This window comes from Musa acuminata, chromosome BXJ2-9 (assembly GCF_036884655.1).
Source record: "Musa acuminata AAA Group cultivar baxijiao chromosome BXJ2-9, Cavendish_Baxijiao_AAA, whole genome shotgun sequence".
NCBI lineage: Eukaryota > Viridiplantae > Streptophyta > Magnoliopsida > Zingiberales > Musaceae > Musa > Musa acuminata.
Window position 1 is genome coordinate 1,762,905 of NC_088346.1, and position 16,234 is coordinate 1,779,138.

Sequence of the window (16,234 nt, forward strand, 5' to 3'; positions counted from 1 at the left end):
TGCCAAAGCAAAAGTGTCCATCACCCTAGAAAAGAGAAAAAGGACCACACCGAGTCACTTCTTGCAACTCCAACCCACAAATGAGCTCCACCGCCCTCGTCGTCCATCTCTCCACCGTTCCTCCCTTCCCTCCTAATGCAGGAGACGAAGAGTCCACGGCTCAGGCAAGAGAATTCCTCACCGTGCTTCCCTTTGCACTGCATGTTCTTGTTTTGCATGATACCGATGATATATGAGATGTTCATGTCGCAGAAAGCCGTGGTACCGAAGAGTGATGGAGGTCATTATTCTGTGGAAGGCCATAGCAAAAGCTCCGGCGGTGGAATCAAACGATGGAGTCTCACCGAACTCCACCAAGCCAAAGCTAAGGAAATGCACCTCCTTGAAGGCAGCATCTTCCTTCACTCGAGTCTGTCTCTGTGCTCCAATCTCTTCCTACAATGAGGTGTTTCGGGCCGACGTCCCGCCGCGAAGAAGCTACAGCTGCCCGACGTCGAAATCTTTTGCAACGGCACCGGCTCGGCAGATGATGAGCACGAGGAGTTTTGTGGAAGGGAGGAGAGTGTTCAGGGGGAAGTCACTGACAGATGACATCATGATGAGGAGGTTTGTGGCGGAGGAGGAAGCCATGATGCAGCTGAGGAGGAGGAATCAGATGGAGTTTGTGAGGAAGAGGAATGCCATGAGGAGGAGGAAGAAGATCGGGCCGAGTCCTCTCAGGAGGATGGTGATGGCTGGAGAAGATTAATTCTCAATCTTCTTTTTGTTCTTGTTTTCCGCCATTCAATGAATCTGTACAAGCATGTTCAAGAACATGGATCCTTGGTTTGTTCATCAGATCATCATGTTATGGCTGGTGAATGTCTTTCTGAATCGATGAGAGCACTATATTTTTATTAAAAATAGTAAATAATAAATATATCGTTCGAGACTAATTATAGATTATCTTTGTAATTAACTATATTTAATATCTTGATCCAGAATTATATTGAGATCTCTATATTTAACAAAGTAGAATATTTAAATATGTTATTCTGAAAAAACCTTTCTCTTGATTTTTTAATAATATAAAATTATTTTTTTAACTCTATATAAAAATCTTACTATTTTATTTTTAGTATTACTTTTGAAAGTGCAAGGATTTGAATATTAAAGGTATCTAATTATAAGAATAATCTATAATTAATCCTAATGTTCACACTAGAAATAACTTAAATCACTTATATAATAATTATTTGATATAATTATTTTTTAATATTTATAGAGTCAAAACATACTAAGGATGGCAATACTATAATTTCGAATTAAGTTGAATATATTAAAATAATAAATAAATAAATACAAAGAAAATGTTATGAATTAAAATATAATTAGTTTAAGTGATATTTTTGGGAACATAAATAAGATGAGTTATCCACTGCAACTTAAAGTGTTCCGGAAGAGCACGTTAACTGGAATCCTCTTCCCCAAGAAACACACCTGTAACCCCTAAACCCCTCTCTCCTTTCAATCGCAAGGCGGCTATTGAGATTGAAGCGGAGCGGCTTCTCCTCCTCCTCCTCCTTTATCCATAGACACAGAGAGAGGGAGATGGATCACTTGGCAGCGATGGAAGAGCGCTTAGTATCCGATAGATTGAGAAGAAAGCTCGAGGATGTGAACGCCGCCGCGCAGAAGCAGCTCTCCCCCATCCAAGATCACGTCAATTTCACCCTCCAAGTAAGCTTCCCTCCCCTTCTTTACTCATCTTTCTTTGGATCGGTCCTTCGCAGAAGCAGCTCTCCCCCGTGTCGAGGTCGTAGGTCTTTTGGTAGATGATTTATTGCGAGCATGATGTATGTGGCATTGCAGCAAGCGTACTTCAAGTGCGCTTATGAGTGCTTCGACAGGCGGCGGAAGCAGGAGGAGATAAGTAACTGCGTGGAGCATTGCAGCGTCCCGGTTCTTAATGCCAACAATATGGTTGAGACTGAAATGGCGAAATTTCAGGTTTTCCTGTTTTCACATTCTCGTTTTCCGTTCTCCAAGATATTAGTTTTGTTCGTGATCTTGATCGTTTGGATTAGTAGGAGAAGATATCTCCCATTAAATTAAGCTGGGAAAACGAGAACCTTGTTGTTGGGTAATTAGAGATAATTGGCAAGAGATATCTCAGAGTTTATTACAATGCCATGCGTAGATATACATAAGAATTTATGCAAATGCAAGTTTGTTAAGAGTTCTATTGTATGTTGCTAATATGCATCCTGTGGTATCCGAAGTTTATTACAGTGTAATCTCAGAGTTTATTACAATGTCATATGTAGGGTATACATAAGAATTTACTACATTGTATGTTGCTGATTTTCATCCTGTGGTATCCGGATTCTATAAATTTCCAAAACTATGTACAAAATTTAATATTTCAAAAAAGCAATTTTCAGCCTAGTGTTAAGTTAAAAAGATGTTGAACTGCTGGTGAAACTTGAACAAATTGCTAGCTGGATGCCACAAGTTGAAGTTTCAGTGACATAGAGGCTATTGATGAGAAAGTCATAAGTTCAATGACCTTCAATATATATATATATATATTGTGGTATTTGCAAATTCCGGTACGATAGTTACCTTCTAGTATCATGCATGCTAAATTTAGTGGACTTTCTTTTCTTTTGCATTTGGTTCTTTGTAACCTGGTTAGAAGCTGAAAGACTAAAATTATATTACACAATAAAACATTGTAATTAGGATTTTTAGCAAGTTTGGGCAAGATTATTAGTGTTAGGATAACATAATCACTTTCTTATCCTTTGTAAGGTAGGAAGAAAAGGAATCTTCCTACTGTAGTGGAAGATTTTGAAGTAATGAACGATAATTGATTTTTGTAGTGTCCAGGTATACCTTATTGTGTTTTTTGTCAAAATATATGTAAAGACGTATTGATGCTGAATCAATTCTAATTTGATGATTCTTAGTTTTATAATTTCTATTGTTGTGTTGTTGCATTAACTTAATTAATTTAGATGATGTATTGCTTATGGAGGCATAAATTTGAACATCTTTAGGTTGTGTTGAAGAACATGATTTCAGTCACCAGACCCGTATTGTTCCCCTCTTGGACCAGTTAGGCACAGGCATGATTGCGAAAAAAAAGAGAAAAGCAAATAGAAATGGAAGGAGGAAAAAGAAAGAAGGGGTAGGGGTGACCGATTTACCTTCTTGCTTGACTTTTTCTTTTTCTTTTTCTCCATCTCCTTGCCCTGAGTTTCAAAGGGAGAAACTTTATAGAAGTCATGCCAGGAAGGCATGTATGGAGCCATATGTTGCAAACTTGTACCACATTTTGACTGGCCCACATCCTAAATCCTATCAAACATGGCCTCTTCTAATCAATCTTACTGATTTTTGACCGATTTCTAAGGCTTTTGAATGCCCTGATCCATATTGTCTGATACTTGGTGAACCACAAGACAGACCTTGTTTGGACCAGGATCTACTGCCCAAAGTGCCACACTGGAACAGTATTTTCCTTGGATTGTACAACAGTTTGCATGGTATATTTCAAATATGTCATAATCATATAGGAATTCAGAACGAAATTAAACTTTGAGTTTCTTAATCAAATAGTCTTGATATTAGTTTATCTTCAACCTTTGTAACTGAGCTTACCATCCACATGCTGTGATTGCAAAACAGAATTCTATCTTCTTTTTCGCCTTTTGTTTGTTTTCCACCTAAATACATTGTAAGCCAACTGACTGGCCTTTTTAAGAACAAGGATGTTTCCTTTGTAACATAACTTTCTCTTACTTTTTCCAGCTGCATTTGCTGTGTTTTATGACTGTCTTAACTTGATGGCTATATTGTAACACAACTGAGTTGCCCTGTTTGAAAACATTATTTTTCCTATAAAACTCAATTACTTTTCACGTTTCAGGAACGACTGAATCGGTCTTTAATGGTGTGCCAAGACAAGTTTGAGGCAGCAAAACTCCAGAAAATCAAAACAGATGCCATGACTGGCCTAGAGTCCTGCGTAAACAAGGCTATTGATGACAGCCTAGGCGCCCTCCCACATGTTGTTGATCACGTCAAGGCTTCTCTCTCCATCAACTGAGTCTTCTAATTGGCTTCAGGATTTCAAGCAATTTAACTCACGATAAAAACAAGATCAGAATTTTATGGACTCCTGTTGATAAATTTTTAGAAAACATGTGCAGGAGGCAGGCAAAAAAATGATGACTCGTGGTTATTCCATTTTATTGAGTCGAGCAGCATTTCATGCAATTGTTTTCTGTATTATCTTTTTAACCATAAACTGTATCTTATCAGTCACCCTTCATTCAGAAACTAATTGCAGGTGATCCTGCATTGCAAACATTTTAATACCTTTGTTGGTTTCTCAAAGAATTCCTGAAATTAAATAATTTATCTTGCTGTCAGAAGCCTGCCTTGACATTGTATTCTGTGTAAATATTAGGTTGTTCTCAGATTATGATTCTTGCAGCTCCTTTCTTGTAGAGTATCGTCCATATTAAGCGCTGCAGGTTGCTTATAATCTTACTGCTCCTTTCTTATGGAGTTGCTTAAAAGTCTTCACACTCACATTGGATGTGAGATTAAGACTTTTAAGTTGATATGTTGGATTGGTATTGTAATCACATCAAATATTTAAGTTAGAAATTGATTTTCTTTCCTTATTTGTTATTATAATTTAAGGAAATCTTAATCTACTTCCTTGTTTGTTGATATGAATTAAGGAAATAACTAGTAAGTATTCCAAATATGATGATATCATATTTGTTAGTATATTAAATGAAAATAATTTATATTAAATAAATTTAAAAATTAAAATTTATTTCCCTTAATAGAGGTTCACCTCCTCCTATTTAGAGGGGAGGGATCTCTCTCCTTCGTTCCTCACCGAGCCTGGCAGGAGGAACGAGGAGTTACACTCTGTTGACAAGAGAACAATGAGTTATACCCTATTGCCTATTTGGCAGGAGGAACGAGGAGTTACACTCTGTTGACAAGAGAACAATGAGTTATACCCTATTGCCTATTGGAGTTATACCCTATTGCCTATTTGGCAGGAGGAACGAGGAGTTACACTCTGTTGACAAGAGAACAATGAGTTATACCATATTGCCTATTGACAAGAGGTAGGTTTCCCTACCTTTCTTAAAAGTTTTAGCTTTTATTTTGATTCTTTAAATGTTGAAAGTTTTATAGTTTGAAAAGTATATATCAATTCTTTAAATGTCAAATTTTTTTATATTAAAGTAACCGGTTAAAGTTTTCAAAATATTCTTTGACCCATGATTAAGGTTTTTATTGTAGAATTAAATATGTTAAAAATGTATATGTTTTATATGATATATTTTCTGTATTATAGTTTATCTTTAATCTTATCTGGATTAAAATCTTGTTAGACTAGAATATGTTATCTAAAATCCCTTTTTGATATTCTTTGATCTGAAATTTAAAATATATTATTTTGAATGATTTAAAATATGACTAGAATATGTTAAAATTTTATGTGTTGAAAACATGATTTTTATTTGAATTTAGAAAGCTATTTGCTTGTGTTAAAACTTATCTCCTAGTCCCTCTTTTAATGTCTTATAATTTCTAGTCAAATTAAGAATGTTATTTCTTTGTATTAAAACTTTTCTCCTCATCTATCTTTTAATGCATTATTATGTTTTTATATATGTTGTTAATGAGTATATGCTATGACTAGTCCATGGGCCAAGGCTGGGCCAGTTTTATGTAATGCATGCTCAATCATGTATAATGCACATGACCAATAGATGGACTGGTTCAATCTAGCCCAATATTATTGTTGAACTTGAGCCCAAATATTGATTGAATTAAACTATACTTGATTAGTCTAGATCAATTCAGGGTGATTCCGAATTGATTGACTTATTCAAGTTAGTTTAACCTAAATTGAACTTAATCTAGTCTAAATTATACTAGTCTAGGGTGGTTCCAGATCAGTTAAATAAGGATTAGAGATCAGTTCAGTTAGGCTCTAATAAATCGAGTTCAATTGAATCGATTAAACTAGAGTTCAAGTCAATCGAGGGTTAATTTATATTATTTGATATTGATGATTTTTGAAAGAGATGTTTTAAATATGTTATTTCATCCCGAAATGGATATGACCAGTGTGAGATTATATTCCTGCCAAGAGCAGGTAGGGCGATTCCCTTCGGGGATTAGCGGGCCGTCAGACGTGGCGGCTGGACGGTTCCTCCATCCGCTGTTGGGAGGAACGTGTCCCCACTTTGACGGGTGTGGGACACCACTCCATCCGCTGTTGGGAGTGTGATATGAGTTTGCCTCCATCCGCTGTTGGGAGAACACAAACTCATCCCGTAGGATAAAGCCTCTTCATCCGCTGTTGGGGGAGTGCTCCTTCGGGTACTTGATATACGCCAATGGGATGATTGATTGAATTTTGATCATGTATTTATTTTGATTTGACTTTTTGGGTTCCTACTCAGCATTGCTGAATTTTTTTTGTTTTTGATTTTCAGAGCAGCCTCCCTCTAGTACTAAATCGAATTTCAATGGAGAGCGAACCTTCCTCTACCGCTAGGTAGAGCCACTTTGGATGACTCTTGAAATTAACTTTTCTATTTGTAATTTGATGAATAAATGAATTGTAATAAATGATTATAGATGATGAATAAAGTGATGTTTATTTATTTGGCCTGTGTGAAAATATATGAAAAAAAAAATCCATGATAGGTATTACATTTTACCCAATTTTCAAAGTGTACAATGAAGTTGATATGTAAGATATAATCTCAAAATCAAACTATTATATTATTCAGTTTACCTAAAAAATTGTATTATATCATGTTTAGTTTAAGATTATTGTGTCATATAGAAATATCAAAACTTTCATTAACAATTTTATTCAAAATTTTAGATTAAATTAATACATTTTGTTGATTCATATCTATAAACATAATTGCTAAGGAGCCCAAGAAAACAGCAAAGCATTAAAATTCAAGCCAGAACAGTTCAAAGCGAGCTTCGAGTTTTTTCTCTATAAAAAGTTTTTTTTTTTCATCAATCTTGATCTCAGTAGAAAGTATTAATTTCATCAGTCTCGATCTCATTAAGTTGAACTTTTTCTCATAATTCATTCAATAACTCGTATCGAAGTGCCTACCAACCATTTCATGCTTCAAGAGTTTCCCACATCAAAGTCTACCAAAAAGCATGTGCCGGAAACAGATCAACTGCTTGCAAGAACATTCTATATTCCATAAACATGACACTGTTTCCCAACCTAAGAGATCACACATGTAGCAGAAACTATATAAACACACAAAAAAAATCAAAACAAAGTGTTCTTGCTAAAAGCCAACTGCAATTTAGCCATGCCATGCAAGGAGAAAGCAACACACTTAAATCTTCTCTAAGCAATGCAGTGCAAGATAAGGGAAAGTCAGGTTGACAATACCACAATGTCAGAGCATTGCCATCATCTAAAGCTTAAACATAAATTTGCTCAGTTTGTAAACCTGAATATCAAGATATTATTACAAGACTGAAAGGAAAAGAATTCATGAAACCTCTTTCATATGATTGATAAAATGTAAGCCAAACCTTCTCGACTAGTTCTTTTTATTTTTGTCGCAAATTTTTTAACAGAGCACAATGTGTAATGCACCCATCTCAAAATTTGAATAAAATCCACAAAATACCCCAGACAAGAATTGTTGAAGTTAATGTCAAGGCTCGGGTTGCATCTTCTCGCACTCATCCCGTATTGACTGGAAGAGGACAGAAGAGAGGTACCTCTCACCAAAGCTTGGGAAAACAACCTGAACCAGCAGAAAAGGTAGTCATAGAATTATGATGTGAAAAGAAATGGGAATAGTACACATTTAATGTCATACCAAGTCGATTTAGAGTGCTTCAACAAGAAGTATATGGGAATAATAATATTTACATGTCAAATAATGAAGAGTTGATTTAGCTTGATTGTGCATAAAAACACTTCAAAGTAATGATGGCAGGTACAAAAGAGAAGAATTGTCTCAATGAAATAACAAGTCATAGTGCAGGCATGCCTAAGAATTTAGGACAGAGGCTCAGTCATTTATTCACGAACAAAAATCAGGTTATAACAAATACTGGAAAAATACAGAACTGTGCATCAAATCCACAACAAATCAAATCACATTGCAGAAAAGCATATGTAGCATTAAATTAAAATAAGGTAGTGGATAATATCACCACATTACTACAATTACATTGTAGCTTTGTGTCTGTTCTCATTATAGTGCATTAATCATATACTTAAGTTTTGGTCAAGCAACACTTGAAAACGATGTTGGAACAAGCATGACTAGTACTTTCTCTTAGACTAGGATTTTTTCCTTTCATTTAAGGATTTTATGTATGTTGTCATTCTCTTTAGAGTCATGAAGTTATGTATGTTTCGTCATAAATACAGGGGGGAATATTGACATACCGCTATAAGTTTCCCAGCATTTTCTGGTCTCCTTGCAACCTTCATGGCAGCAGCTGCTGCTGCTCCAGAAGAAATACCAACCTGAACAATAACATCAATTACTAGCAAGCATTACTCAAATAGATCAGACACAGACACCTTCAGTGACTTAATGACTAGTGTCTAGAGAACCACACCTAATATGAAAACATGGTTTTGTGGGTTCTTAGAGAAACTTGTTGTCAGAGAAAGCATCTCAAATGGGAAAGAGAGCTAGATCTAATAGTCTAGCAGCACATAAGTAACATACATTGGGCACTTAAACAAATTAACAAAGGACAGCCTCTTCTTTAATTTTCCTCTCATACACTCATGTAGCAATGCACTCCATTATAACAATCGATGGACATACCTTTCAACATTAAAAGGACAACATGATGTGGGTACAGATGCCATCAAAAATTCAAGGTGTCAAATGAATATAGTTTGAGTAAGCTGTGTTTTCCTTTATATTTTTGATATTTTTGAAATATTTTTCCTTATATTAAACTCCTACTTTTGGTTGTATTCTTGTTTTCTAGTATTACTTCACGTATATATTATCTTGGAAGACTTTATAGCCACAAATAATTATATTTTGAAAGATCTGAAAGTATCTTTCTAGATATTTTTATTTCTTTTTATTTAGGAAGTCACGAGTGTGCTATTTCTAACATTTGAAATTCCTATCATTACAGAGCCAAAATTATTTTTAAATAGTGGACCTAGTGTCATATTAGGGCTGTTTTTTTGTAACCAAGGTGACCAGAGTTCCAATTATGAATTATAGAAATAAAACTGTAAACACTGACCCTACTGGAGCTTGTACTGGCAAGAGCCTTGTTCACTAGACCACCCTTCTTCTGTATAAGACTTGCAAGCCTATGTCAAGGCTAAGCTTATTGAAGATGATCATACTGAGCATTTAAGTCAAGAAGCTATGTGTTTCTTTATTTTTCAGAAGGTGTGTTTCATCATCATCAACATGCGAGGCATGGTTAGTGTAAGCTAGTCAGAACTAGCTACAGAAGTGAACCGTAACACTAACCATGGTAAGTGTGTTTCTTTATTTTTGGTTGTTATTCTAATTTTTTTGTGAATTTTCATCTTCTCATGAATTTGATGCTTTCTTTATCAATTCTTCACCAGATATTAAAATTTCTACATGTTTTTTAATCAGATTTCATAGTCTTAAATATATGGGAGCATCAGCATTCTGTCTCACAAGAAGTTAGATGAGATATTGATGCATAAACCCTTCTTTGTTTCATCAGCCATGAAATTTGAGCAAAGCTCTTTGATGAATTTGAAATTGTAAGAAGTCAAATTATCTTTTCTGTCTAAATTCTCTTTAAAAGTCTACCTCATTTCATGTCCTACACCTAAAAAGCTAGGGGTCTGTCATGAGAATTAGCAAGAATGCAAATTCATAAAATGATGTAAATTTGTAAAATAAATACAATGATTAATGCATCATGGTCATCTTGTCTATACAACAAAATATACACCTCTTCATTAACATTGGTATGCATGAATATAGATAATCCATCAAGGCCCAATTGAATTGTTATAGTACAGTGACGTTGAAAGGTTTAGCTCCCCGCGATGGAGCTTTCGCTCCAAAAATCAAATTCAGTGATGTTCAAACCTTAATGATTGATCAGGATCGTGGCAGATAGTAATCAAGCATTTTATTTTTCAATTTTAAAAGTAATTTAAGTGAATTTGCAAATTCCAAGATCTGTTCTAGTAAGATTATAGGAGAAGCGTCAGCTGAGTTGATCATAAGATTATGAAGCTTTCTAATAACTACTGCATGCATGCTTTGATAAAGGAAAATGTTTATTAACATGAATATGAATGTATGCTAAACAATGTAGTGGATCAAAAGCCTGGAATCAAACCTTATCAAGAAAGTATACATACCAGCAATCCTTCTTGGAGAGCCAACTGTTTTGCAATTTCAACTGCTTCATCACTTGATATCTGTGGTAAAACAAGCACAGCAAACAAAAAGAATACTATCAACCATCAAAGCTTCTGTTGATACAGGTAAACATATCAAGTCATAAAGAGGGCACAGTCCAATAGTAATTTTAAATGGAATAAGTCTAATTTCCACATCTCACTGTCCATTGGCAAGAGGCTCAAAATAGTTGTCGGTTGAGACATGGAAATTGGATTATTTAAATAAACATACAACTTGAATAGGTCGTCACCATTTTCTCCCATTAAAATTTTGATTGGACGCTCCAGTTCTCGCATCTAAAACTTCCATCGGTTATGCTAAATCATTATAAAGAAACTAAACATTTTAAATTTCTTATGGCTCTTTTATTTTAAAGTTAAGATTATTTTTTGGCCAATCCCAGACCGCTGATTTACCCACTTTATCTCAATTGCGATCCCCTGGATCTCAGAAGTGATTTTGATTTCAATTTTGTCTGAAATCAAGTTTGAGTGCACACCATTTCCCATGGTTAGGTCTAGTTATAACAAGCCATGAAATAACATGGCAACTGACTTTGACTAGCTGCCTAAAACTAAGCCCATCAAATTCAGACAACAATCATCCATCTATTTGTCAAGATTCCAAAGGATTTGGACAAGTAGACCTCTTAGTATCTTCGGAAGTTCCCATTGATAGAAAATCCAGATAACACAGTTGAGCATCAGCAGATAACTCAAATTGGCAATATTAGTGCCAGATTTAGCTCAAATTACAGACTATATGATAATTAGTATAATCACTATAACTACTAAAATAACATGAAACTGGTTTATAATGCATCAACAAATGGAATCACGCTTGTTGTCATAGTTGTCACTTATCAATGAAGGGATTGGAAGGTAATAATATAGAAATTGGAAATAGGAGCAATCCTTGAATAGCACTACACTCATGGAGATGATGAAGTTAGGTGAGGCCTTAAGAAGTATCTGTGCGACACTATTAAAAAAAGGAAATGAAAGGAGTAATATGGAAATAGGTATAGACACTACAAAGGCTGGATTAGATGAAACAAATTATAGATGATCCAAGAACCTGTGATCCAACATAGATGAAACAGCTGGCTCACCGAGGTTTCTTATAATAAAAACATATTAAAGCATCTAGCTGAAGTTCTCAAATATTAAGGAAAGATATGCAAAGAATATTAAGAGACCAATAAAAACACTGCTCAATAATATAGTTAAACCTTCTAGTGCATATTATTCAACAAGCTCGTACCTCTATAATTTCATCAACTACTTCAAGGTCCAAATTCCTTGGTACAAAACCTGCACCAATGCCTTGGATTTTGTGTGGACCTATATGATAAGGCTTCATGTTAAATGGGTAAAACATAAGGTTGAAGCAAAACACATAAATATTGCTAAATCTTAGTTATACCAGGCTTTCCTCCTGAAAGAATGTTGCTTTCACTAGGCTCAATGCCAATGACCTTAAGGAGTTGTGGAAAGAAAAGCAAGACCATGAATTAGGATTTAGAAAGGTTAAAAAAGAGAAAGATTAGCAATGAAAGGATAAAACAGAAAAGGAAAAACACCTTAATGTTAGGATTTTTTTCTTTCAAAAAGTGGCCTACACCGGATATGGTTCCACCGGTCCCAATTCCAGCAACAAAAATATCCACTTTGCCGCTAGTATCTTCCCAGATTTCTGGACCAGTAGTCTCATAGTGTATCTACACCAAGAATATACAAAAACAAATATAGAATAGTATTTAAAGAATGACAGGAAGACTAGCGAAATATATTCATGGTAAAATGTCACCTTTGGATTTGCAGGATTGTCAAATTGTTGAAGCATGTAAGCATTAGGCGTCTTCTTTAAGATCTCTTCCGCCTTTTGAACTGCTCCCTTCATGCCCTTGGCAGAGTCTGTAAGGACAAGTTCTGCTCCAAAAGCTTTTAGCAGAACTCGCCTCTCGATGCTCATAGATGCAGGCATGGTCAAAATCAGCTTGTATCCTTTTGCAGCAGCAATAAACGCCAGACCAATCCCTGTGTTCCCACTTGTTGGTTCCACCAGAATACTCTTTAAATGCAGAAAGCAGGATAAAAATTAATAAAAATAAAGTAACAATGAGCATGACAATAGAAATATCGATTTACATATTGCAATAGATCCTACACTAAAAGTTCCACTAAGGGAAAAAAAAGGAAAATTAACATTTTAAAATACATAGAGAGCTGAGATAATTAACGCATTTGAAAGATTCATTTAAATTTACAGCAACTATAATTAACTCTAGCATGAATTTTTCATGATATCAGAATAATATCCAATTTTCAGCAATGAAATTCTATATTTATTTCCTTGATATCTAATATTTAGCTTGTTAAGAAAATTCCATAACAAATTGACTAAAGTAATTTATTACATTGTTCTATCTAATATAGAAATATGCTTTACAACTTAAAAAAGAACAACCATCCAGACTTGTCCAACCTTTAATGAAATGACTTTACAAATCCTTATTCATCTTCAAATCTTACAATGGGCTACCAAAGGTGTCATGAGGCCTTCTCTACTTATTCTTACATATAACCTTATATGCCTATAACAATCCCTAAGAGCATTCTGGTAATCTGAACCTCCTCATTTTCATGGTAAAGTGCAGGCTCTTACTCTTATTTGACTCCCTTAATCAGTATTAACTCAAGGTAGCAATAGAAACCTATAAGCAAGCAAAGGGCAAAAAACAGTCATCCACTTACCTTTCCAGGAGTTATAACACCCTTTTGTTCGGCATCAGCTATCATACTGTACCCTATCCTGAAGATGAGTTTGAACAGATAACATCAAAAGTATCTAGTCAGTGTCTTTTTAGAAAATTCTAAATAAATAAAGAGCATACCTATCTTTAACACTGCAGCAAGGTTCCATAATCTCAAGTTTGGCGGCAATGTTTGCAACACATCCCTTTACAATATTATTCAGATAAACCATCGGTGTCTTCCCTATCAACTGTGAGAAAGCAGCCAAAAACACAATTTAGCAATAGTCAATGTCTAGTGGAGTATTAAATCATAATAACATACACTGAGAAATATGGCAATGAAAAGCATAATAAGCATCACTTCAAGATCATGGATATTACTCCATTTCTTGTGGGGTCACATTTTCTTCAGTTGATGGTGTCTTCTTACTTCAATATCTAATTTATGTTACTTCTTGGGTTGTTCACTAGCTTATATCAAAAGATTCGTTCTTCATTATTTCAGAGTATGTCTTCATATAATGTCTCTTTTTCAATCAACTTGTTATATTAATATCTCCATTTTTTAAGATGTGTCCCCAAAACTTTGAATAAAGGATTGAATTTTTAGAAAGGACAATGGATTTTGTGACATGCCATGACAAGTAGGTGCCAACTATTTTGCCTTATGGCAAAGTCATTTTTTGGCCTATTTCACCAGCATGAGATGTTCGTCCGCAAATATACCAAGCTCTCCCATGATACCAATACTTTAATTGGCTTTACAGAGTTTTCTTCTAATTCATGGTAGAGATCATGAAGTATGATCTAGCTCTTTTTCCATGAATTCTGGTAATTTTGAACCATCTATTACAGACACTTAAGGATTTTAAAACTCTATTATGTGGTTTATTTAGTCAACAACAAACTATCATTCAAGAGCTACCTTTTGTCAGGACCAAGAGTTCATGATTAGAACTAGAAATTTCCTTTTTTTTTTGGCTTCTTGAGGCATCAGTTTCTAAAAAATCCCTATCTTGCTTTTGTTAGTGGCAAATTGAGCACCACTTTATATAGCATTCCTCACAAAAGTAAATTGTTAGACTCGGTTATTTATCTAGTATACAAGTATAACCAATTAGTGGACAAGTTCGGCTACTGCAAGTACTTTAGAGCAAGGTTTGCCGTACCGGACTGTACCGCCCGGTACGGGCGGTACGTACCGGTCCGACAGGCCAGCGGTACGCGGACCGCCCCGTACCGTACCGAGTACTGTAGCACTGTACAGTAATACCGTAGCAGTGTACCGCTCGGTACACCTGGGTGTACCGAGCGGTATACCGATACCGAGCCTGGGTCGAAACGTCGGTACGGTACGGTACGACGAACCTTGCTTTAGAGTTTAGACAAAATAGCAATTATTTTTTAACAAATTAATTATGCAACAAATTCCTTTGTTTGCTGACATATAAAGACTAATCACACTTTAACATGGAAGGTGTCAGAAAGAATTGCCATATACTACACCAGCAACCTGGAGTCATGAACTCAGATAAAAAGCTTCAGTGAAGCTTCTAAGACTGGTACTGTTGACTTAATTACTTCATCAACACCGCATGGAAAAGGTGCCAATGCATCTAAAAATCCAGTATATCTGATGCACAGACTATTTGGTAGCCTCATATATTGCTTTAGTCAAGAAATATAAACACAAAACACAGATACCTAATTCAAAGCATCACACAGGTAATTTCTAAAAATGATGCCTATATGGTACTTTCTCTTTTTTTTTGGCTGATTTGAATTCTATGATCACCATAGCATCCAGAATGATGCATGTTGAATAAGTTATTCGACATAACCGTGCCAGGCATTGATCTCCTCAATGCAACTCCAAAATCTTTTCAACTATCAACCAGCAAAACTCAAAATGCTCTTGTTTTACATGTGTTTTAAGGTTCTACTTCAATTGTCTTATATATTTCCATCCACCTGTCGAAATTAAACAATACAGTTCTTTCACCGTTCTTATATTACTAAGAAAGCTTCTTAGTTTAAAAGAGAAACCCATAAATTTCTTCCATAAATAATCAAAATATGCAATTGAAGTCATGAATGCAAATAATCGGTCAGGTATAAGAAATTAAGGGAATACTTTTTATCATCAACTCTCTCGTCAGTCAAGATTTACTTTTTAGAACACAAAAAAAAAAATCAAAGTTCAGTCGACGGAGCTTTAACAAACAGAAACACAAAAATTACAAACTAAAGATTTCATCTTTCCTTTTTCATCCAACGATTTCCAACCACAAGCCACTGCAACTTACCCTTCCCACATCAGAATCTACAAGGAAAGTAGGGTTCTCGGTACCTGAGTAACATCTTCGGCTATGTTGAGGCCTTCAATCTCCGTCTGCGGCTTCGACGAGACAGTTTTGCAGGAAACGTCGCGGCGAGGAGATCCGGAACAGGCATAGGCGACGGCTCTCTTTCCGATCGACGCGGTGCACCTGAGGGATCGGGAGGGGAGGAGGGAGGACCGGGAACGGATGGAGTGGAGCAGGGGCTCTGGCGAGGATCGTGATTGGGCGGCGAAGGAGGACGCCATGGTGCTCGCGAGAGACGCCATTGAGTTTAGGGAAGAGGAGGAGGAGGGGGGGGGGGGGGGGCGGGGGTGGGGGAGGGGGAGAGAAGGAGTGAAGCGTAAAGAGACAAAGACGATGACTTAGCGTCAATGGCGGAGATAAATAGAGACTTTTTCTTATTTATTTTAATTTTTTAAATTAGTACTCGGAATATTTCAATTTATCTAAAAGTCCTTAAATTCTGAATAATTAATTAAGATGTTTCCCAAATTCAATAATTATTGTAGGGGTAGATTTTATTCTCAAAATATAATATTACTGCATGCATTAATATCAAAAACATAATTTATCCATTTTACTCTATTTATTGTTATATTAAACGTGATTTACCAAATTAAAAGGTGTAAAAGAATCATTCCACGGATAAAATTGAGTTGAATTGTTCAAAC

At 35.5% G+C, this 16,234-nt stretch overlaps 3 protein-coding genes across 3 annotated transcripts; 2 read left to right on the forward strand and 1 right to left on the reverse strand.

Annotated features, from left to right (window-relative positions):
• On the forward strand, nucleotides 1-837 carry LOC135622173 (uncharacterized). The gene is made up of 2 exons (XM_065123816.1): nucleotides 1-164; nucleotides 253-837. The coding sequence occupies exons 1-2, from the start codon at nucleotides 136-138 to the stop codon at nucleotides 746-748; spliced, it is 525 nt and encodes a 174-aa protein (XP_064979888.1). The 5' UTR covers nucleotides 1-135; the 3' UTR covers nucleotides 749-837.
• A 611-nt stretch (nucleotides 838-1,448) lies between these two features.
• On the forward strand, nucleotides 1,449-4,405 carry LOC135623392 (uncharacterized). Its single transcript, XM_065126313.1, has 3 exons — nucleotides 1,449-1,719; nucleotides 1,852-1,989; nucleotides 3,914-4,405. The coding sequence occupies exons 1-3, from the start codon at nucleotides 1,591-1,593 to the stop codon at nucleotides 4,091-4,093; spliced, it is 447 nt and encodes a 148-aa protein (XP_064982385.1). The 5' UTR covers nucleotides 1,449-1,590; the 3' UTR covers nucleotides 4,094-4,405.
• Nucleotides 4,406-7,485: 3,080 nt separating this feature from the next.
• On the reverse strand, nucleotides 7,486-15,863 carry LOC103996764 (cysteine synthase). Its single transcript, XM_009417750.3, has 10 exons — nucleotides 15,572-15,863; nucleotides 13,360-13,469; nucleotides 13,220-13,277; nucleotides 12,273-12,536; nucleotides 12,046-12,183; nucleotides 11,889-11,940; nucleotides 11,727-11,806; nucleotides 10,421-10,480; nucleotides 8,477-8,557; nucleotides 7,486-7,823 (listed from the first exon to the last, which is right to left on the reverse strand). Exons 1-10 carry the CDS (start codon nucleotides 15,827-15,829, stop codon nucleotides 7,731-7,733), a joined length of 1,194 nt encoding a protein of 397 aa, XP_009416025.2. The 5' UTR covers nucleotides 15,830-15,863; the 3' UTR covers nucleotides 7,486-7,730.
• Between the last annotated feature and the right edge of the window lie 371 nt (nucleotides 15,864-16,234).

Bases quoted from the DNA above. Each gene is read 5' to 3' on its own strand.
- LOC135622173 (XM_065123816.1), top strand. From the start codon at position 136: ATGCAGGAGACGAAGAGTCCACGGCTCAG. The intron at 165-252 runs GCAAGAGAATTC...TTCATGTCGCAG, and splicing joins ACGAAGAGTCCACGGCTCAG to AAAGCCGTGGTACCGAAGAG.
- LOC135623392 (XM_065126313.1), top strand. From the start codon at position 1,591: ATGGATCACTTGGCAGCGATGGAAGAGCGCTTAGTATCCGATAGATTG. The intron at 1,720-1,851 runs GTAAGCTTCCCT...GTGGCATTGCAG, and splicing joins ACGTCAATTTCACCCTCCAA to CAAGCGTACTTCAAGTGCGC. The intron at 1,990-3,913 runs GTTTTCCTGTTT...TTCACGTTTCAG, and splicing joins CTGAAATGGCGAAATTTCAG to GAACGACTGAATCGGTCTTT.
- LOC103996764 (XM_009417750.3), bottom strand. From the start codon at position 15,829: ATGGCGTCTCTCGCGAGCACCATGGCGTCCTCCTTCGCCGCCCAATCA. The intron at 12,537-13,219 runs GTAAGTGGATGA...CTGCATTTAAAG, and splicing joins GTGTTATAACTCCTGGAAAG to AGTATTCTGGTGGAACCAAC. The intron at 10,481-11,726 runs GTACGAGCTTGT...GTTTTACCACAG, and splicing joins TAGTTGATGAAATTATAGAG to ATATCAAGTGATGAAGCAGT.